Source organism: Gigantopelta aegis, chromosome 5, assembly GCF_016097555.1.
Source record: "Gigantopelta aegis isolate Gae_Host chromosome 5, Gae_host_genome, whole genome shotgun sequence".
Taxonomy (NCBI): domain Eukaryota; kingdom Metazoa; phylum Mollusca; class Gastropoda; order Neomphalida; family Peltospiridae; genus Gigantopelta; species Gigantopelta aegis.
In genome coordinates this window covers 39,844,599-39,868,739 of record NC_054703.1, presented here as the reverse complement: position 1 = coordinate 39,868,739, position 24,141 = coordinate 39,844,599, and the positions used below count along the sequence as shown (strand labels likewise).

The 24,141-nt window shown below is 36.4% G+C and overlaps 1 protein-coding gene across 1 annotated transcript in view; it reads right to left on the bottom strand.

Moving 5' to 3' along the window:
• Positions 1 to 6,623: 6,623 nt before the first annotated feature.
• Positions 6,624 to 24,141, bottom strand: part of LOC121373183 (sushi, von Willebrand factor type A, EGF and pentraxin domain-containing protein 1-like) — a 28,799-nt gene continuing 11,281 nt past the window's right edge. The window contains exons 9-10 of the mRNA XM_041499639.1: positions 18,283 to 18,484; positions 6,624 to 6,784 (exon numbers count right to left, since the gene is read on the bottom strand). Coding sequence (XP_041355573.1) covers positions 6,725 to 6,784; positions 18,283 to 18,484 — 262 coding nt within the window. The 3' untranslated portion in view covers positions 6,624 to 6,724. The remainder of the gene's footprint in view (positions 6,785 to 18,282; positions 18,485 to 24,141) is intronic.

Below are 24,141 nucleotides of genomic sequence, written 5' to 3'. Positions count from 1 at the left end.
AGGGACTTTTCAACCAAGGGATGCTTCTCGATGAAATGGACAACCCGACCATCCACCGCGTCATCAAGACCGTTGCCGGGGATGACTACCGTCCAATCACCGAGAGCATCGCCAAGTCCGCAAACCGGTACGCCCTCACCCATCTGGACTCGTCCCTATTCATCGCCTCTCCGTGACGACATCCCCGCTAACAACCTTTCCTAGGACAGGTAACAACCTCTTTTTTTTGGGCTAGTTAGACTTTAAACGTTTTGGAAGCAGTTCTAAATTCTTATGTTTATTTTTTTATAAGTAGTCTAACGCATTTTATTTTGGCGCCCGTTCAATTGCTCAAAATCACCTTAAAAACCTTTTGGCTGAGCAGTCTTAACTATTTTTGGTTAAATTTTAGAGTCCGGACATGTTTTGGATGCAGTTACTCTTTGTAGACTTAGGTAAAATACAGGCTTCACCGAGGAATCGAAATTCAGCCAATCAGAGCACGGCTCCCACTCGGTGTACTTCAAGTTTACGAAGTGTCTGCTATTTGGTCCGCGCTCGCGTCGACCTTACTAAATGGCTTTATTCCAAATTCCGCCCACCTCAAACTTACCCCCCCCCCCCCCCCCCCCCCCCCCCCCTCCTGCTCCGGAGTTAGTCACTGGCGAAGTCAGAGGCTAAATCCGTGGTGGGCGTGCCTGAACCTCTGTGGATAGGGGCACGTAAAAAGAGTTTCCCAGTTCCCATTAACTGGTCATAATTGTTGTTCACAAGCAGTTTGCACCAAGCGGCAAACATTAATGAATTTAGTTAAGCCGGTATGCTTTGGCAAATCGCGACCTTTGTTTACCAAAATTGTTTTGTTTGCGGTTCGCGACGTAATCCCAGTGCAAGTACCGTACCAACGGATTAGCGGCAACATAAAACTAATAATGAGTAGAACATGTCACTTAAGTAATACATCCCAATTAAATAAAAGTAAATTTCAGTTTTGTTTTATTTATTTATGAACAAACTATCAAACAAAATGCCACCGAAAAATCGTTCTGCCTTAACTTTAGAACAACGAGTAGAAGTTATCAGGATGTCCGAGAAAGAACGTTTAAGTGCTAGAAAGATAGCAGAGCAATTTGGAGTGGGTCGTACGCAAATTGCCGGCATTTTGAAAAGGAAAGCAGATGTTATAGCCGACTTTGGTAAATTATATTGATTGAAAGTGCTTATTTTATTATCTTAAATGATATGGAGGCAAACGTGCAAAATGTTTTAATAAATACAATTACATGTACTTTTATTGTTTTATGTTGTTTTTCTTTTCTTGAGGGTATTGGAATTAACAAAGGAACTCAAACTGTTACAACAGTTAATAATAAGATTTTATAGAGAAATAAATCAGGGTTTCGATTGATTATTTTGGGACCTCTATATAAAGGCCACCTGTCCATAACGGCCACTTTCTGTTGGTCCCTTGAGTGGTTGTTATATACAAGTTCGACTGTATATATATATATATATATATATATATATATATATATATATATATATATATATATATATATATGTTATTACCAGAGTGTTTTTCAGTATCGTCATTATCATATATTAAGAATAAAAATTGTATTATGCGAGCCTCCTAATACTTGCATATGATATTGACGATACCGAAGCACACGAGGGTAATAATCTCTTTATCATATAATCTCAAGCTTAATACAACTTGTTTTTGTAAACTGTACACGCAACTTTAATTCCTGTCCGCCATTACTAGATATTCACATGACGTAAGGATATGTGGCGCGGTGTCTTTTTTAATGGAAATGACGTCAAACACGAATGACGTCATTTTGAATGTCCTAGCATCAAAATAAACTAGTGCGTAACATTTTTTGTTTTCAGAACGCTGGACAGCTTTCAGTGTAAAATTACTATTGAAATGTTTTTATTTGATGACTATAAATACGTCTATTATGGAGTGTCACCGTAGTACGTTTGCTTAAATGTCAATAAACCTAGTGCCGTGACCTCGATAATATTACATCTAATTTGCAAAGTTATCAAATTCTTAAAGTATGTGATCTGAAAAAAAATCACATACTTTGATAGCACTGAAAATGTAAGATATATCTATCTATATATCTATATATATCTATCTATCTATATCTCTCTCTCTCTCTCTCTCTCTCTCTCTCTCTCTCTCTCTCTCTCTCTCTCTCTCTCTCTCTCTCTCTCTCTCTCTCTCTCTCTCTCTCTCTCTCTCTCTCTCTCTCTCTCTCTCTCTCTCTCTCTCTCTCTCTCTCTATATATATATATATATATATATCAGGGTTGAAAATTAGCAATCGCCCGGTCGCCCGTGGCGACCGTTATTGGCTAAGGGCGAGTATGGTACCAGTTGAAAATGAAAGACACTGAAACTGAATCGAATGCGACAAAATACACTGTGTCTGTGTTGGCGCGAACTACAGATCTGGCAGAAGAGACATAGAACATGCTCTATATTTTGACAGTGCCAGACTCAGCTTCTGTGATTATGTGTCGGGTCTTTCTAAAAATGTATTGCATGTTTTTTTGAAAATCTGGAAGTCGTCGGCTTATAATTGGAGTGGACAAAATAAGCCATAATTATCTAGTGGAGCTACTATTTCACAATTGTTATTCAATGTTATGGTAAAAAGGAATCATATTTAATTAGCTTACATTATTTTGGAACAAAATCAAATTCTATTTTGTAATTTTAACTCACACTAAAGTGAGCGCATGTCAGCATATAAAAATAACAATGACATTTTCCATTACTACAGGGCTTATTCCCAAGGTCAATTAATTGACAGACAAAGTACAGTTAATAACTAACAATAATAATAATAATAATAATAATAATAATAGTAATAATAAAACATAATTGTAGATGAATAACACAAAATTGAGCTACAGAAACGAATGGTACGTACATAGAAATAATACAGGTAGAGAAATGTAACAGTACTAATAAGTTTCAAAATGTTTAGTGCTTACAATAAAGTGATGAAGGGATTTATAAATGTCTATATTTTCCTGATTAGTTAAGTGTAGATGTTATAGTTAACATGTAGATATTTCTGTAGATGGGTATTTCGATGCACCCTGAACAGAGAGCAATGACACAAGAAATGTTCGGCATCTTCCACATGATGCCCACAAACACATATTGGATTATCCAAGATATGACGCTTAAAGTTATGACCATTTAGGTTACTGTTACCCATTCTAAGTCGACAGTGAAGTATCTGCTGACGTCTTTCACCATAATAAAAGTATGATGGAATAGGTTCAGTTACATTAATTGCATGTTCGAACCTAGTTAGTGATTTACAGTTTTTGATGTTAGAAGACGTATTATTCCATAATTTAACTGACGAAGGGAAGACGGAATTTGCAAAGAGTGTTGTACGACAAAAGTAAGTATTCAAGTGAGCTGCATTACGTAAAGAGTATTGATTTGTTTCACCGATAGGTCGTGGTAAATGAAGAGCTAAATAAGTAGGTAGCAAGTTATTTGACAGTTTAAACATCATGCATAATTTGTGTTGTTCACACGCCTTTTTGAGAGTGGTGCGAAACCGGTTTCTTTATAAATAAGATCGTGTGAAGTTCCCCTAACAGCACCACAAATTGTTCTGAGAGCATCTAACTGAATATTTTCATGGTTTTGTGCTAACTGAAAAGAACAGTTATCCCAATAATATCAGCATAATCACATACGGGAAGAATAAATGACTTATATATTATTTCTAATGACTTTCTAGAAAGACGATATTTAAAAGACCTGAGGCAGTTTATCATTTTACTTGTTTTATCAATAAGACTGTTTATGTGATAATGCCAGTCTCCTGATCGCTGAAATCTGAGGCCCAGATGCTTATGAGATTAAACGTCCGATATCGGTACGTTATCTAAAAATAGGGGTGGATTATTTGTAGCAGAACATTTTCGACTAAATATGATAGTTTTAGTTTAGTTAAATTTAACCAACCACGTTTTGGCCCAAGTATTAATTAGCTCAGGATCTGTGTTAAAAATATTTGCACAGGCCTCTGAGTTTTCGACTGAGATATAAAGAGAAGTATTGTCAGCGAAAAGTCGTATGTTGGATGTAATTCCATTTACAATGTCATTGGTATAAATCAAGAACAAGATTAGACCAAACACAGAACCCTGAGGGACACCAGAAGGAATTTCCTTTGCACTCGAAGAATGGCCATGTATTACTACACACTGTTTACGACCAAACACAGAACCCTAAGGGACACCAGAAGGAATTTCCTTTGCACTCGAAGAATGGCCATGTATTACTACACACTGTTTACGACCAAACAAATAGCTTTCAAACCATTTTAGAGGTTTACCATTTATACCAACAGATTCCAGTTTGTGAATTAGACCCTTGTGCCAGACCCTATCAAATGCTTTACTTATATCACAGAATACTGCTCTGGCCTTTTCACCTCCATCCATTTCTTGACAAATGAAGTAGTTAAAATCAATAACTTGGTTAACTGTTGAATCACCAGGAATGAAACCAGATTGGAACTGTGTTTTGATTTTATTATCTTTAAAGAAGTTAAAAATACATTTGAAGATACATTTTTCAAAACGTTTTGAAATATTACTCGTAAGAGAAATTGGCCTATAGTTAGAAAGATCATATATACTTCCTTTTGTGTGAATGGGGCTCACATATTGAAATTTCCAAGAGGACGGAAACAGAGACTGTTCCAAAGATAAATTGAAGAGACGAGTAAGAGGATAAGATATTTCAGTAGCGAGTTGAGGTCAATTAATTGATTGGTGTTGTTGGTATTGTTTTAATTTTATAGCGATCTACATGAAATAAGAACAAATCACAAGAAAACTGAGAATGTTTTAATATTGGATAAAATTACGTAACACTACAAATTGTATTCTAGGGGGTATATATGAAGAAATGGCACACTATAACGATAATTGGTTAATTAACATTAGGCACGAATTGTATTCACTTGGATTGAACTATATTTGGAATTTGTCGTATGTTGACGACAGTATTTACATTATAATCAAAGAAAGGATATTAGATACTTTTAAGCAATTATGTTACAGCAAAACAATGTCAACGTCTAGAGGACTTTTATATCAACATTTATTAAATGAATTTAGATTACAAACATATTTAAGATTGCCAATGGAAACGCGTTATATAAAAGAAATATGTAAGATTAGAATATGCGCTCATAAATTAAATGTAGAATCTGGCAGGTATCGAAACATTGAACGATCAGAAAGAATATGTACTCTGTGTAACGCTAATGCCATAGAAGACGAATATCACTTTATAATAGAGTGTCCACAATACAAAGATTTGCGTTGTAAATATATAAAAATGTATTATTATAAGCGGCCAAGTGTTCATCGTTTTATACAGTTATTAACCACCGGTAACAATAAGGACTTGAATAACCTAGGAAAATATTTAGTGCAAGCGAACACAATTATTAGAGATCGGTTAATGCAGGATGATAGTTAATGTAATAAATGTAACTTACATCACTTCATTTGTCCATGATTATATATAAACCACACCCACCATTGTTTTGCACGTGTGTATTTTGTATAACTATGTTGTATTATTTATGTTATGTATTCAGCTGATGAGTTGTAAAACTCAAAGCAAATAAAGAACTTGAACTTGAACTTGATCTAAAGGCTTGTCACCAAGACTTAAACGATGACATAACCGTCCAAATATTACTGTAATAAGCAATAAGTACGTTTTTTTTATGTTTTGTAATATGATAATTAAGTACTTCGTATATTTTGGTAAAATGTTCTTTTTGCAGATTTCGTTCGATATTTATTCTATTACTAGCCTTCTACTGTAGCATATGCAATATCCAAATTAAACGCACACGAGTGCGTGCTTCGTCTGCAGGAAGACAGCCACTTCCGAGGGAATCCTTTACTGGAGATTTTACCCCCTCTTGCATCGCCACAAAGTTTATTTCATCCCTCTTGCATCGCCACAAAGAAGACTGCCATCCAGTTTATATTCTACAGCACGCGCAGTTCTACCTTTATTCTCTTAGTGCTGCATTATTTGTTTTACTTCAGAGACAATGCAAGTCAAGCTGCATAAATTGGCTGTTCTAGCATTTTGTCTTCACTCCTGTATTTAAAACGAATTTCAAATAGATGATTAGAGGGCTATTTGTAAAGACATTTGATTTAAGGGATTTCTTTTACGATTTTTTTGAGTTGGTATGCCCTGCTGGCGACCATGGTTTTCATGCATTTTTTCAACCCATTATAGGTACATATATATATATCCTTATGAAACAAATATACATATACGGTGATACATCAACATATACATATACATTACATTTGGCTGTGCCGTTAAATTCACATATGATGATTAGAGGGCTAGTTGAATTTAAACATACGACAACTAGCCCTGCATGGCGACCATGGTTTTCATGTTAATTTTCAACCCTGATATATATATATATATATATATATATATATATATATATATATATATATATATATATATATATATATGATTCACCCAGGCATTTGACAGAAAAGCTATCAAAGTACTTTAAAGCAAAGAAAATGAAACTAATGTGTAATTCTGTTATCTTTATTGACATCGTTGTAACAAAACACAGCTTAAAATCAACAAGAATATCGACTCATGCAATTCAATTCCGAGTTATTTCTTCCCGAACTATGTTTCAACTCTTTTTTTGCTGTCTATCTGCACATCCCAGTCCTTGTATATACTGAACTGCAACGAAAACACAAGATACAAGCCTTTCTTATTCCCGATCAACATCACGCCCATGGGATTGCGAGGATCACCTCTACCAAGGTCGACTATAGACAGCCAGTCTACAGTGTTGTGGTGTTCAGCGGGAATGTTTTGATGAACGTAAACGACAATCATAAATCAGTTTAATATCCCTGACAATCATAAATCAGTTTAATATCTCTGACAATCATAAATCAGTTTAATATCCCTGGCAATCATAAACAGTTTAATATCCCTGGCAATCATAAATCAGTTTATTATCCCTGGCAATCATAAATCAGTTTAATATCCCTGACAATCATAAATCAGTTTATTATCCCTGACAATCATAAATCAGTTTATTATCTCTGACAATCATAAATCAGTTTAATATCTCTGACAATCATAAATCAGTTTATTATCTCTGACAATCATAAATCAGTTTATTATCTCTGACAATCATAAATCAGTTTATTATCTCTGACAATCATAAATCAGTTTATTATCCCTGACAATCATAAATCAGTTTATTATCCCTGACAATCATAAATCAGTTTAATATCCCTGACAATCATAAATCGGTTTAATATCCCTGACAATCATAAATCGGTTTAATATCCCTGACAATCATAAATCGGTTTAATATAAATCAGTTTAATATCCCTGACAATCATAAATCAGTTTATTATCTCTGACAATCATAAATCAGTTTAATATCCCTGACAATCATAAATCGGTTTAATATCCCTGACAATCATAAATCGGTTTAATATCTCTGACAATCATAAATCAGTTTATTATCCCGGACAGATGAAGAACATTGCTGAAGTCAGTCTTGTATTATGGACCGAAAATATAAGTCGGAATATAAGACTAGATGCACTACAAGGGAATAATCAGTGGCGGATCCGGAAAATCCATTTTGGGGTGGGGGAATCACACGGGGCTAAGGCCACAAACGTTCCTATAGGCATTCCTCGGATTCCACAACGTTTTATATATATATATATACATACAGTGAAACCTCTCTAAAACGGACATCCATGGTTCCAAGTATTTTGTCCGGTATTTAGAGATGCCCGGAGTCCAGGGGTTTGCATTGATACAAAAGCTTTTGTTGTACTCTCTAAACCGGACATCTGTGGGACCAAGTATTTTGTCCTGTATTTAGAGATGCCCGGTTTCCAGGGGTTTGCACTGATACAATAGATTTTGTTGTTCTCTGTCGTTTGTTTCCGTTGGTGCCTATTAATATTCGGCTTTATTTATATACTTTATGTTCAATACTTCGATGTTTAGTTGCACGTTCCATAATGGAAAACTACAGACATCTTTTTGACACCGCGAAGCCAACATTACGTTTGCTTACTCTTTATGTTGCGTCATAAACGGTTTTAAAATAGAGTTACATTCAAGCAATAGGTAACCAGAGGATTAAATTGATTGTCCTTTTGTCTATCCTGGAAAAAACCCTAAACATGTTTGCGAAGAACATCAAAGCTGCCGCGCTGTCATCTTTAATTGCTTAATTGTTACTTGCCTCACGTACCAAGTGATATGTAACGGCGATTACGTATTCAATAGCTCACCTGAACAAGTGCATATTATCGAAGCTATTTTCACAGTCCGGTAATCCGACCGAAGACGAGAAGTAACAATAAACTAAACAATATTTGTCGCGCCATAATGATTGACAACTGTATGATCGTCCGATTTTCAGAGGTAAAGTTACACTAAATAAAGAGTTTGGGACTGAATCATTCGTCTGGTATTCAGTTTAGAGAGGTTTCCGGTTTAGAGAGGCAGACTTTAGTGTTAAAAGATGCGTAAATGACGGGACCATAGAAAACGTCCGATTTTTAGAGACTTCCGGTTTAGAGAAGGTCCGGTCTTAAGGAGTTTCACTATGTGCGTGTTTGCGTTTGTTTGTGTGTCTATACACACACACACACACACACACACACACACACAATAACCACACATACACACACACACACACACATATATATATATATATATATATATATATATATACACACACACACATATATATATATACATGTATATATACATACATACATACATACATACATACATACATACATACATACATATATATATATATTGATTGATTGATTGATTGAAACATATTTTATTGCTTTTTAAAGAACAAATGGATTAGGCACAAGTTACATACCTTACTAGGCCTCCTCCAAAATACATACATATTACGACAGTAATATATTTCTGCATATATATATATTGAAAACATATTTTATTGCATAAACATCAAAATGATTGGGCACAAGTTTTCCAACTTACTAGGCCCTCTCTTAAATAAATACAATATAATGGCGACAATTACTTAATTATAATATAATAGTAATATATACATAAGATTTGTATACAAATGTATTTTAATAACAAATTGAAGAAAAGAGAATATTATGTACAACAGGATTTTGAAAGAAACTAGAAAAGAAACAAAGAAGTACACGTGCCTTCAGACCATCAGACTATTTTAACCAAAACGATGTGTTTGTTTAATAAAATGTGCAATACAAATAAATATTTTGTTTATTACAGAGGTCACTTAGAGGCCGTCCATAATTGTCAACATTTTCACAAGTGTACAAAGCGTACGCCTTTGACCACCACCCTCGCCCCCCCCCTCTAAAAGTGTACATCCCCAAAATTAAAAATGTTGATCGACATTTTTCATTTTCAAAAGAAGTGTACGCTGGCATGATAATGAATAGAAACAGTTAATAAAAAATGGATATTAATGTTGAATTCTAACTCTATTTTACTTTTTTGGTTATAGTATACCACAAAATAATGTTAAGAAACGATTACAATGTCAAAGAAATAACTATTAATATGTATGAAAAAAAATGCAGTCATCGAGTGGACCAATCGTTCGTGGACGAATTGTCCAGTGGACCGTATGGAAAGCACGTTTTTAATGTTATTTATTTTTTAATATTGACGTTTTGCATTAATTACCAACGACTTTCCATTTGTTTCTTACAAGTCAGTAGTATTACAAATTTTTTTTTCGTTAAACTAAGCGATACGAATGGACGCATTTTAAAAGAAACAAATAGAAATGATGCCGATAACAATTTCAAGATTTTATAATAATGTTCTTTTTTTTCTTCTTTTTTTTCAACTTCAGCAACTTTTTGATCTTGTCTTTTTTCTATTGCCTTCGGCTTGGCAAGCCTTCTGATCGTTCTAGCATTTAGGGTTAGGGTCACTTGTACTTATAGCTATAGAGATCTATAGATGTTGGAAAGATCGGAACTTTGTCCATTAGTCAACTCGCCCCAACCCAAGCATTATACTCATAATACTGTGATGGTGCAATTTTATGGGTATCTGGTCGTTTCGGCCGGTTGCTAGTCACTTCGTACCTTGGTCCTTTCGTACCATAATCATTTCGTAGCTTGGTTCTTTTGTACCATAGTCATTTCGTACCTAATTTGGTCCTTTCGTACCATTGCAAAATTGAAAGTCATATCGTACCCAATCTAATTAGGCATATAAGATGGAAACACCACCTGCAACTGACTTTATAAATCATTAAATATTTAATTTTGTCCCTAAAAAAAGATCAAGTCATTTCGTACCATACACTGAAACAAATTTGTTGTTAATTTAAGGGCGTTTCTGATCAGCAAAAACAAAAAACATATTGTCATTGTGTATTAGTAATAAACATGAGCAATTGGCTGATTTGGTAATCGATAGGGTAGTCAATGTTTTCAGTGGTTGTTATTGTTTATTTCTTAAACAAATAAGATAATAAGTAATAATAAGTAATATTCGACCATTTCAGCTGATAACTGAAAAAAAATTGTTCATATTTATTTATTTATTTATTATTATTAGCATATTTATTAATTATGAATGTAAAAAAAGCACACTTTGGTCAATTGGAGCCAATTTCAGAAAACATCGAAGTTGGCCATTAGTAGTACATACCAAATACGGCTCTTGTCAGGAAAAATGGAAATAACAGTTGACAGGTGTTATGGTAAATCAATAACGATATGTTGAACAATAATGTGTTCTGATTTTCAAACTGTCAAAGTAAATTTAAAAAAAACAAAAAAAACCACTGCTTTTATGCTATGGTCGATTCGTTTTTTATATACTGGTATGAAATGACTATGGTATGGAAAGACTTCTCACAATGGTACGAAATAACTAAGGTACGAAATGACTTTTTGCCATGGTACGAAATGACTAGGGTACGAAATGACCAGGCAGCATGGTATTTACATGTGCTCTACGTCACAAAAAGGTCACGTGATGCGCTTCAAATGCATGACAAGTCGAAGGGAATCCGCCGTCTAAAAATAGACTTTATTTGACGGTTGAAGGGAAAAATAAATTGATACGTACGAAAAAATATTTGGCAAAAATGCATATTGAGCTACTACGAACATTTGGGGGACCAAAAACACATTGGATATACAGATATAGATATTCTGGACAAGGAAATGTAAGTAAATTGTCATTCTATACCATTAAAAAAGGTTTTATTAGCCGGAAACGTTATAGCATTGCAACAAAGTCAGGAATGTCCCTTTAAGCATAGTACATCATATTCTGGCTTTTCTTCTTTCACTTAGAGTAGTCAAAATGTTTCAATACATAACGAATTATACGAGGCAAATGTGGGCATGCCATTGATTTCTCTAGCTGCTTCTAACTGTACTTTCTCTAATTTATCTGTATCTAATTGAGAACAGCCATCCCATACCTCAGAAACATATCGAAAATAGGTCGTATGAAAGCTATATATATATTATCATTAAAGTTAGACGATTTAATAACAATTTGTATATCCTTAGTACCGAAATCATTACTGACGCTGATTTACACACAGTTTGAATAAGACAGGACCATTTTGCATCAGCTGACATGGTTACATCTAAATATTTATGTATTTTGGATAGTTTTAAAGTTGTGCTACCAAACTCAAGATGTGGTTCATTGAGCACTTTTTTTGAGACAATAACAATACATTAGTTTTGTTCGGATGAAACGTAACTAACCATTTTTGCGACCAATCATAAAGTTTGGCTAAATTAATATTAAGATTATGTTCTAGATTTGAAATATCTTTACATGATGTTCCAATAGTGGTATCATCCGCAAATAGTCTCGATGCACAGTCTAGTTCGTGTGAAATATCGTTAGTATAGACTAAAAATAGAAAAGTTCCCAGAACGGAGCCTTGCAGCACTCCAGCCTTCAGAATACCATTCATATGCACTTACAGTTTTCTATCAGAAATATAATTGCTAATCCATTTTAAAAGACTACCATTGATCCCATATTTTTTAGGTTTGTAGATTAATCCTCTGTGCCATACCCTATCGAAAGCTTTGGTCATGTCACAAAATACCGCTCAAAAACATTATTTATTGTCTAGTGATTTACAGATTTTATTATATATTTCAACTAGTTGATAAACAGCACTATGATCTGGTCGGAAGGCACACTGAAATTTGTAAAGTAAATGGTTGAATATAAAATAATTGTACAGCTTTTGAACACTATCCTTTTTAACATTTTCCCAACAGAGCTAACTAATGAAATTAATCTGTAGTTATTTGGTAAACTTTTATCGCCTTTTTTAAATAATGGTTTTACGTGGGCAAGTTTCCATCTACTAGGAAATACGGGTGAAACTAAAGTTTAGTTAAATAGTACTTGAATTTGAATTGGCTATACGTTTTAATAATTTTTGACTATTTCATCCGGGCCACTTCCTTTATTAGAAGCTAAAATTTTAATCATATCTATTATTTCTTCCCTTGTTACTCTTATTGTTTCCAAAGAGGTTCTGCAACGTTGTCTAAAAAAGGAAGTACAGTATTTGCGTCATCAATGGAGGAAATCGATAAAAAGTAATTATTTAACGTTTCAGCGTTTTCGTCACTTTCTGAGTTACCGGACTCGGTGGCGTCGGATCTCAGTCGAGGCATGGGATTTTTAATCCAGATACCGACTCCAAACCCTGAGTGAGTGCTCCACAAGGCTCAATGGGTAGGTGTAAACCACTTGCACCGACCAGTGGTCCATAACTGGTTCAACAAAGGCCATGGTTTGTGCTATCCTGCCTGTGGGAAGCGCAAATAAAATGTCCCTTGCTGCCTGTCGTAAAAGAGTAGCCTATGTGGCGACAGCGGGTTTCCTCTAAAACACAGTGTCAGAATGTCCATATGTTTGACGTCCAATAGCCGATGATAAGATAAAAAATCAATGTGCTCTAGTGGCGTCGTTAAATGAAACAACTTTACTTTTACTTTACTTTCTGAGTTCGCATATAATTGCCATGGTTCGTTTGTACCTTGTGTAATTAATTCGTCTAATATTTTCAAAATCAACTTCATTATAAGGCCATAGTTCTTTTTCATATGCTCTAGGTGTACACTGAAAGTCATTACGTATAACGTATGTTGCTTTATGGTTACTAACCATCAAGTGTAACGGAATTTATTACCCCAGCAGCCACTCATAACGGGGTAAACAAAAATCATAATTTCTCATTGAGAAATTATCATGCATTGGTTTAACGTATACTACTGTTGGACGATTTGACGCCAACAAACCAATCACCTTGTCGGTACTAAATATGACGTCATCACGATTTGGCAAATCATACACACGTAGTTTAAAGCGTTTGCATTTACGTATTTCTGGTTTGAGTGTTAAACTTGTAATAAAATGGTAGTTTAATGCAATTATAGATTTTTTTTACAAAATATATAAAACTTTGGGTTTTGAAAATGATCTGTGAATCGTGAATAAAATACTAAGTTAAAGCAATACCCAGAACAGTAAAGTAGTTTACGTCGTTTCTATATACATGGACGTGTAGCCGATGTAAGCTATATCGAAAATAAAGGCTTAAAAACATCCCCAAAATAGCTGGGGTAATAAATACAATAACAAACTCTAATTTATTTTTTTACATTAACGTCCACAAATACTACAGTTATCCCCTAATTAGAATCCCAGTTTATTTAAAGAGACAGTCCTGAGTTTACAACCATTGTAAAATATTTCGGACTAATAGAGCCTTTTCGATGATGTAACATACAAAGTAAATACATTTTCATATTTAAAATATCAATGTCTTTATTTACAAGATGTTTGTTGTTGTCCTAATGCTTATAGTAGCCCCGACTGGATTTTACCTCCCAATAATTTTGTACATATGAAAAAATACATATCACGAATTAAAGTAAAAACTGAGTGCTACAAACATCAGTATATGTCCGCAATTACATACAAACACTGGTATTCTAAACAAGAAAATGTATTTAGCATGAAATAGTATTGGCCATCAAGGCTCTGTTATCGCAAACATCTTACAATGGCTGCAAACTCAGGACAGTTCCTTTAGACATAAAGTGGAAATACTCACCTTATCTCCACTGTATAATCCTAAAGTGACAGTTCATATGGAGGACCGGGGAAATAATTGTGACATTAACCGTGGGAAATAATTGTGCTAAAGGTAGTAGTACTAAACCAACTAACATCCAGCTCGGTCAAAGTTCGAAGTTCACCAAACTTTTAATAGATCAATTGCTATCAAATGTTCTGACATTGATTATAAATGTGACTGGTTTTCGTCATAAAATTTAGTTTCATCTGGGCAAAAAATGTATGCAAATATATTTCATCTAGTACCACAATGTCAAGTAGACTTGTGCTAAAAACGTGTCTGGAGTACCTGTAAAACTAACTACTAAGGTTTTTTTTTATTGCGAAACTAGAGGTGTTTTAACAGCATTCGGTTATATCGAGTTCTACCTTCTTCAGTTAATACTTTGAGGGAAGGGTTGTGGTACTGATATTTATGGGTCGTAGTTTGGTTGATATATTGCATATGGCGAGGGGGGGGGGGGGGGGGGATGTGATAAAGCGATCGCCTAATGCACGATCGGTCTGAGATCGATACCCGTCGGTGGGTCCATTGAGCTATTTCTCGTTCCAACCAGTGCACCACGACTGATATATCAAAGGCCGTGGTATGTGCTATCCCGTCTGTGGGAAAATGTATATAAACGATTCCTTGATGCTAATCTCAATATCTGTGTGGTCCTTAACCATATAAAAATAAAATGTATTGAGCATAGACACCGGAAGATGGCAGCAACTGGGGGGGGGGGGGGGGGGGAGGGGGTCCACTTATTAAATGCGAGGTCATACTGTGCATATTGTGACCCCCAAGTTGCAGAGATGGAGGGCCAGTTCCCCCCCCCCCTCGTTTCCGACGCCTATGTTGAGTGCGATGTTAAATAAAACATTTCCGATCAGACATGATAATAAATCTCTATATTTTAACTCGTTCTCTGTTCAGTAGATGAATTTGAGAAGGTGAATGATCCGATCAGACGATAATAAATCTCTATATTTTCAACTCGTTCTATGTTCAGTAGATGAATTTGAGAAGGTGAATGATCCGATCAGACGATAATAAATCTCTATATTTTCAACTGGTTCTCTGTTTAGTATATGAATTTGAGAAGGTGAATGGTGAGATCAGACATGATAATAAATCTCTATATTTTCAACTGGTTCTGTGTTCAGTAGATGAATTTGAGGTGAATGGTGAGATCAGACATGATAATAAATCTCTATATTTTCATCTGGTTCTGTGTTCAGTAGATGAATTTGAGGTGAATGGTGAGATCAGACATGATAATGAATCTCTATATTTTTAACTGGTTCTGTGTTCAGTAGATGAATTTGAGGTGAATGGTGAGATCAGACATGATAATGAATCTCTATATTTTCAACTGGTTCTGTGTTCAGTAGATGAATTTGAGGTGAATGGTGAGATCAGACATGATAATAAATCTCTATATTTTCAACTGGTTCTGTGTTCAGTAGATGAATTTAAGGTGAATGGTGAGATCAGACATGATAATGAATCTCTATATTTTCAACTGGTTCTGTGTTCAGTAGATGAATTTGAGAAGCTGAATAGTGAGATCAGACAGTATAGTTAATCTCTCTATATTTTCAACTCGTTCTATGTTCAGTAGATGAATTTGAGAAGGTGAATGATCCGATCAGACGATAATAAATCTCTATATTTTCAACTGGTTCTGAGTTCAGTAGATGAATTTGAGGTGAATGGTGAGATCAGACATGATAATAAATCTCTATATTTTCAACTGGTTCTGTGTTCAGTAGATGAATTTAAGGTGAATGGTGAGATCAGACATGATAATGAATCTCTATATTTTCAACTGGTTCTGTGTTCAGTAGATGAATTTGAGAAGCTGAATAGTGAGATCAGACAGTATAGTTAATCTCTCTATATTTTCAACTCGTTCTATGTTCAGTAGATGAATTTGAGAAGGTGAATGATCCGATCAGACGATAATAAATCTCTATATTTTCAACTGGTTCTCTGTTTAGTATATGAATTTGAGAAGGTGAATGGTGAGATCAGACATGATAATAAATCTCTATATTTTCAACTGGTTCTGTGTTCAGTAGATGAATTTGAGGTGAATGGTGAGATCAGACATGATAATAAATCTCTATATTTTCATCTGGTTCTGTGTTCAGTAGATGAATTTGAGGTGAATGGTGAGATCAGACATGATAATAAATCTCTATATTTTCAACTGGTTCTGTGTTCAGTAGATGAATTTGAGGTGAATGGTGAGATCAGACATGATAATAAATCTCTATATTTTCAACTGGTTCTGAGTTCAGTAGATGAATTTGAGGTGAATGGTGAGATCAGACATGATAATAAATCTCTATATTTTCAACTGGTTCTGTGTTCAGTAGATGAATTTAAGGTGAATGGTGAGATCAGACATGATAATGAATCTCTATATTTTCAACTGGTTCTGTGTTCAGTAGATGAATTTGAGAAGCTGAATAGTGAGATCAGACAGTATAGTTAATCTCTCTATATTTTCAACTGGTTCTGTGTTCAGTAGATGAATTTGAGAAGGTGAATAGTGAGATCAGACAGTATAGTTAATCTCTCTATATTTTCAACCGGTTCTGTGTTCAGTAGATGAATTTGAGAAGGTGAATAGTGAGATAAGACATGATAATAAATCTCTATATTTTCAACTGGTTATTAGTTCAGTATATGAATTTGACAAGCTGAATGGTGAGATCATGCATTATAATTACTCTCTCTATATTTTCAACTGGTGCTGGCACAGTGAAGTTGTGTACTCCTACTCCATCAATAATGTACTGAAAATAAAAGCAGTTCTGTTTACAATTATTCAAAGTGGTTTTTCCATGTTAAAAACAAACAAACAAAACCATATTTCTGATATCACCCGCATTTAATTTTTAGCGGGTTTCCTCTCTTAATATCTGTGTGGTCCTTAACCATATGTCTGACGCCATATAACCGTAAATAAAATGTGCTGAGTGCGTTGTTAAATAAAACATCAGACTCCTTCCTTCCTTCCATTTCTAAAACAAAAAATTAACCGCTTGGATAAAAAATTAAATTGTCTGAATGCGCACACAGATGTACTTAAATTAATATTGCAAAGAAGGAACTTGACGTATATTTATGAAAAAAATTGTGTGGTGGTGTTTAGTTTTTTTTTGTATGCACGCACATCTTCAGCGGGTGCGTATAATACTGTTGTTTTATACAATAATGGATATATGGGGATAGGTGCACAGAAAGAGAGAGGTAAAACGAGGGAGAGGAGAGAGAGAGAGAGAGAGAGAGAGAGAGAGAGAGAGAGAGAGAGAGAGAGAGAGAGAGAGAGAGAGAGAGAGAGAGAGAGAGAGAGAGGGGGGGGGGGGGGGCACCGAGGGAGATAGTGTACGAGCCACATTAAGTCAATACTTTTCTTAACGTGCACGGTGAGTTGCTTCCCTCTACTTGGCAAATTTAAAATAACGCGGCAATGTTTTATGTTGTTGGACGATTTGCAAGTACTCAATCTGGATTTAGTAAGTACGGTAGGTTATACAGTTTTGGTTTATGTGTCCATTTGTTGCACTATTTCGGTTGAGAAATGGTTGAAACATGGTGCCACAAGTTTTGAATGCAAGCTATATATAGGGTATGTAACGAGATCCGGACGTAAAAAGAACTACACTTTTTACGTGCTTTAGGACTACGAGGGAGAGAGAGAGAGAGAGAGGAGAGAGAGAGAGAGAGAGAGAGAGAGAGAGAGAGAGAGAGAGAGAGAGAGAGAGAGAGAGAGAGAGAGAGAGAGAGAGAGAGAGAGAGAGAGAGAGAGAGCGACAGAGAGAGGAGAGATATATATATAAGAAACGCACTTTCTACATTCCTTAGGACTACGAGGGAGGGGGCACAAAGGGGAAGAGAGAGAAGGGGGAGGCATTGAGAGAGAGGGGGGGGGGGGGGGGGGGGGGGGGGATAGGCGGGGGAGGGGGGGAGGGGACCAGTCCAGAGAGATACTGGGAGAAATCGAAAGCCACACAGACAAACACATTACCTCGAGTACATTTGACTGAAGCTGTATTCGGAGTTCGAAAGGAACGAGAGGGTCAAACGGAAATGACGCAAGGAACTTCAAGTCTTTGTTCCACGATCCAAGCTTGTAGTCAAACAAAGCTTTCCTTACTTTGCCAGCAGCGTCAAATCTGACATCGAAGTGGGCGTACACGTCCGACAAATACACGAGGTTTATAGTAAAACTGAAATGCAAAATAATAATTACATATGGAGAACATTAGTGCAGGGCGCACATTAAGTGAATACTTTTCTTAATGTGCAGGGCGAGTTGCTTCCCTCTATTTAGCAAATTTAAAATGGCGGGGACAGTTTTGAAGGTTGTCGTCTGAAGATTTATTTGGTTAATAATAACGCAAGTACTTCAATTGGGATTTAGTGAGCACGATAGGTTATACATTTTTGGTTTATGTGTTGGACTATTTCGGTTGAGAAAATGATGAAAAATGGTGCCACAACGTTTAGAATACCACCTATATACAGGAGTAATGTAATAATTTTCGGACGTACAGAGAACCACACTTCCTTTCTACGTCCGTTCGGACTGAGAGAACTGGGCCCGGTAACATAAAGCACTCGTAACACTTACGTCAGACGTACACCATACATAATGTGTGGCGTTTTTCTGACGTAAATATACGAATACTTTGTGTTACCGGGCCCAGGCCACTTAAACGACCATGGCATAATATTGCTGTGTCTGGACCAAGTGGGACACACACACACACACACACACACACACACACACAGACACACACACACACACACACACACACACACACACACACACACACACACACACTATCTCTGTCTCTCTCTCTCTATCTGTGTCTCTCTGTCGCTCTTAGTGTCTCTCTCTCTCTGTCTCTCTCTGTATCTCTGTGTGTGTCTCTCTCTCTCTATCTGTGTCTCTCTGTGTCTCAGTGTTTCTCTCTCTGTCTCTCTCTGTGTGTGTGTGTGTGTCTCTCTACAAATGTAGCAAATCTCTCTGTCTCTCTCTGTATCTCTGTCTGTCTTTCTTTCTCTGTCACTGTCTCTCTGACTCTGTTTTTCTCTTTCTGTCTCTCTGTCTCTTTTCCGCTATCACTGTCTCTCTCTGTCTGTCTGTCTGTCTCTCTCTGTATGTGTCTCTTTCTTTTTTCTCTGTCTCTGTGTCTCTGTCTCTCTCTCTCTCTCTCTCTCTCTCTCTCTCTCTCTCTCTCTCTCTCTCTCTCTCTCTCTCTCCTTTATATTAGCTACAAGTGCAACGGCTGTAAATTATTTTTAGTTAGATACCATTTGTCTCACAACTCGTTTAAAAACGTATCAAACGCGCTTTCGCTCGTTAGATACCTTTTAAAACTCGTTGTATCTCTCTCTCTCTCTCTCACACACACACACACTACCACCATGCGCGCGCACACACATATATACACACGCACGCACACAGGTATCCACATACAGACACATATACACATACACTATCACTGTCTCACACGAACAGACAAAACATGTCGTTTAACGACACACATTGATTTATTAATAATCGGTTATTTAATGTCAAACATTTGGTATTTTGATATGTAGTCTCAGAGACAGTAGCAAAGGATCTGTTATATGCACCATCCCACAGACAAGATATCACATACCACGGCCTTTAATATACCAGTCGTAGTACACTGACTGGAAAGAGAACACGCACAGCCATTAGAAGTCACACGGTGTTCTACCCAACGAATGGTATACTAAAATACGTGGTATGTGCTATCCTGTCTGTTGGATAGTGCATATAAAATATCCCTTGCTACTAATGGGAAAATGTAGCAAATTTTCTCTCTAAGACTATATGTAAAAAATACCAAATGTTTGACATCAAATAGCCAATGATTAATATATCAACGTGCTCTAGTGGTATCGTTGTACAAGACAAACTTCAACTTTCAACAATAGGGCAATAAACGTAGAGCTCTGCATATCGAATGGATGAAAATCTAGTATACAGCCTTTGTGTAAAACTATATTGTTTGTTGATCCATTTCGGTCTGTTTCAGTATTTTGTCGGACCTTGTGAAATGGCAAACAATGGAAGACAGACATCGATGAGCATCATGTTTTGTAAATGCTTAAATATTAAAAACTAATATTTTAAAACACCTTGGAGATCGATATGTTCTCGTCATAACACTATACACGCAGAGATCTTTGCAAATGGAAAGGTGTTAATTTTTAATAAATTGCTTTAGTTATGTCGGTAAACAAAGCAAAACTTTTTAACCTCAGCCCGAGTACTCTGCCGTTCGAGAGCTAGATGAAAATTTGAGCTGTTGTCATAGATCTTGATATACAGTTATCTTTGACTAACCACTAACAACTAACCCACTGTCCTGGACAGACAGCCCAGACAGCTGAAGTGTGTGGCCAGGTCAGGGGCGTAGGCTGGGGGGGGGGGGGGGGGGGGGGGTTCGGGCGACCCCCCACAGCCCCACCCCACCCCGCGCTGAAACAAATAGTCCGCTTTCAGAACTAAAACATACAGGTTTATACATATGGAGTTTCCGGTGGTGCAAAAACAAAATAGAAAAGGTCCACTTGATTCATATTCGACCCCCCCCCCCCCCCCCCCCGCCCCCGGTCCAGCTCACGCTACACCCCTGCAGGTACAGCGTGCTTGAAAATTAATTGGATATAAGTACGGAAATAAATTGAAAGAAAGAAAAAAAACCCGGCAGAAAGCGATCTTAAGCGTCTTAGAATAACAGAATCTATCACCGTTGTGAGGTATAGATGAACAGAATCTATCACCGTTGTGAGGTATAGATGAACAGAATCTATCACCGTTGTGAGGTATAGAATAACAGAATCTATCACCGTTGTGAGGTATAGATGAACAGAATCTATCACCGTTGTGAGGTATAGATGAACAGAATCTATCACCGTTGTGAGGTATAGATTAATAGAATCTATCACCGTTGTGAGGTATAGATGAACAGAATCTATCACCGTTGTGAGGTATAGATGAACTAAATCTATCACCGTTGTGAGGTATAGATGAACAGAATCTATCACCGTTGTGAGGTATAGATTAATAGAATCTATCACCGTTGTGAGGTATAGATGAACAGAATCTATCACCGTTGTGAGGTATAGAATAATAGAATCTATCACCGTTGTGAGGTATAGATGAACAGAATCTATCACCGTTGTGAGGTATAGATTAATAGAATCTATCACCGTTGTGAGGTATAGATGAACAGAATCTATCACCGTTGTGAGGTATAGAATAATAGAATCTATCACCGTTGTGAGGTATAGATGAACAGAATCTATCACCGTTGTGAGGTATAGAATAATAGAATCTATCACCGTTGTGAGGTATAGATTAACAGAATCTATCACCGTTGTGAGGTATAGATTAACAGAATCTATCACCGTTGTGAGGTATAGATTAACAGAATCTATCACCGTTGTGAGGTATAGAATAACAGAATCTATCACCGTTGTGAGGTATAGATTAACAGAATCTATCACCGTTGTGAGGTATAGATTAATAGAATCTATCACCGTTGTGAGGTATAGATGAACAGAATCTATCACCGTTGTGAGGTATAGAATAATAGAATCTATCACCGTTGTGAGGTATAGATGAACAGAATCTATCACCGTTGTGAGGTATAGAATAATAGAATCTATCACCGTTGTGAGGTATAGAATAATAGAATCTATCACCGTTGTGAGGTATAGATGAACAGAATCTATCACCGTTGTGAGGTATAGAATAATAGAATCTATCACCGTTGTGAGGTATAGATGAACAGAATCTATCACCGTTGTGAGGTATAGATTAACAGAATCTATCACCGTTGTGAGGTATAGAATAACAGAATCTATCACCGTTGTGAGGTATAGATGAACAGAATCTATCACCGTTGTGAGGTATAGAATAATAGAATCTATCACCGTTGTGAGGTATAGATGAACAGAATCTATCACCGTTGTGAGGTATAGAATAATAGAATCTATCACCGTTGTGAGGTATAGATGAACAGAATCTATCACCGTTGTGAGGTATAGATTAACAGAATCTATCACCGTTGTGAGGTATAGATTAACAGAATCTATCACCGTTGTGAGGTATAGAATAATAGAATCTATCACCATTGTGAGGTATAGATTAACAGAATCTATCACCGTTGTGAGGTATAGATTAACAGAATCTATCACCGTTGTGAGGTATAGATTAACAGAATCTATCACCGTTGTGAGGTATAGATGAACAGAATCTATCACCGTTGTGAGGTATAGATGAACAGAATCTATCACCGTTGTGAGGTATAGATTAATAGAATCTATCACCGTTGTGAGGTATAGATAAGGAAATTCCAACACGAGGGACAAAAAGTGTTTTTATGAGGGCCGAGGTTTACCGAGGTTTACCGAGGTTTATCTTAGCTCTACGATGTAGTAAAACCGTCGTAAGCTATGACGTCACAGCGACAAATGCCACAGCCTACAACGGATTTAGGATATCGTAACGCTAAGATGGCTTTGAAAATCTGGACCTTTCGTTTTTAACGCCTGCTAGACTGGTTGTTACGTTAAAACAGCTACTGAATGACCAGAATTAATCGTAAAGTTTTAAAAACACTTTGACTTCTAAGAAAGTTTTAAAATATACTTACCTTGATTTTATGTGTTGTATTGTACTTTTTACCCACAGCTCCTTACACTGTGGTTTTATATAAATATATATAAATAATATTTTCATATACTTACCATTTGTGACACCCAATAGGCGATGTGTATTTTTGTGCTGGGGTGTCGTTAAACATTCATTCATGCATTTAGTTTGCAAACGTTTAGGTAAAAGTATACAGTTAGCTCCCTTGTGTACCATTGTGTACGCACAAATAGTTCGCTTGTTGGTTTTGCACAGATCCATGTTTGAGAGAGAGAGAGAGAGAGAGAGAGAGAGAGAGAGAGAGAGAGAGAGAGAGAGAGAGAGAGAGAGAGAGAGAGAGAGAGAGAGAGAGAGAGAGAGAGAGATAGAGTACCCTTTTAACATGCCCCTATACCACTAAGGTTTCAGGCATGTCCAGCCCGGGCCCGGCCTCTGGATAGCCAGTGGTCTGGTCCAGGACAGAATCCATGTTTGAAGGCTAATTATTTGGAACCTGAAGTAAATACCTAAGCTGTTACCAACAGTGCAAACGGTTTAGTTGTAGTGAGGCTTGGTATTAATACACCGGGTTTTCCTTGTGACAAAAGTGGGATGTGATCATTTTGGGTAATTTTCAAACAAGCTGATTTCGTGAAAACTTGAATAGCTAAACCTTTATTCAAATAAAGGTTTTTGTAAGGTTTGATGGAAAAGTTTCCACAAGTATATGTGTAATATCCGCCAATTCCCGCTTGGGTGTGATTTGTATGTGTGTGAACATTGCTAAAACTATTTCAAATAAGTCCTCTTTATAATTATGACGGTATCTTTCTTTATTTTTAAACCATAGGTGGGCTGGTATGCATAAATCTCAGCTGAAGATTCACAAATAACTGTGGTCTTCTACCTTAACGAAAAACGGCTGAACGTATGCCAGGGCCCGTGCTTATAAAACGTTGAGTCCAGACTCAATCTTTAATGACGTCACACACGTATAATTTGTATGGCGTTGCCATGACGTTCACGTCTAGACTCTAAAAACGTTATAAGCGCCAGGCTAGCCCTCAGGTTAGCCAGCCGTTTGCAAACTATTTTGACTATATCCCGAAGTGGTCATTCTGTTTAACGTGAAGCGCATAAACCAGTCTATGCTCGGTCTGGCTGAACTCGGCTCAGTTCGACTTTACAGTCTGTCAGCATGCATCA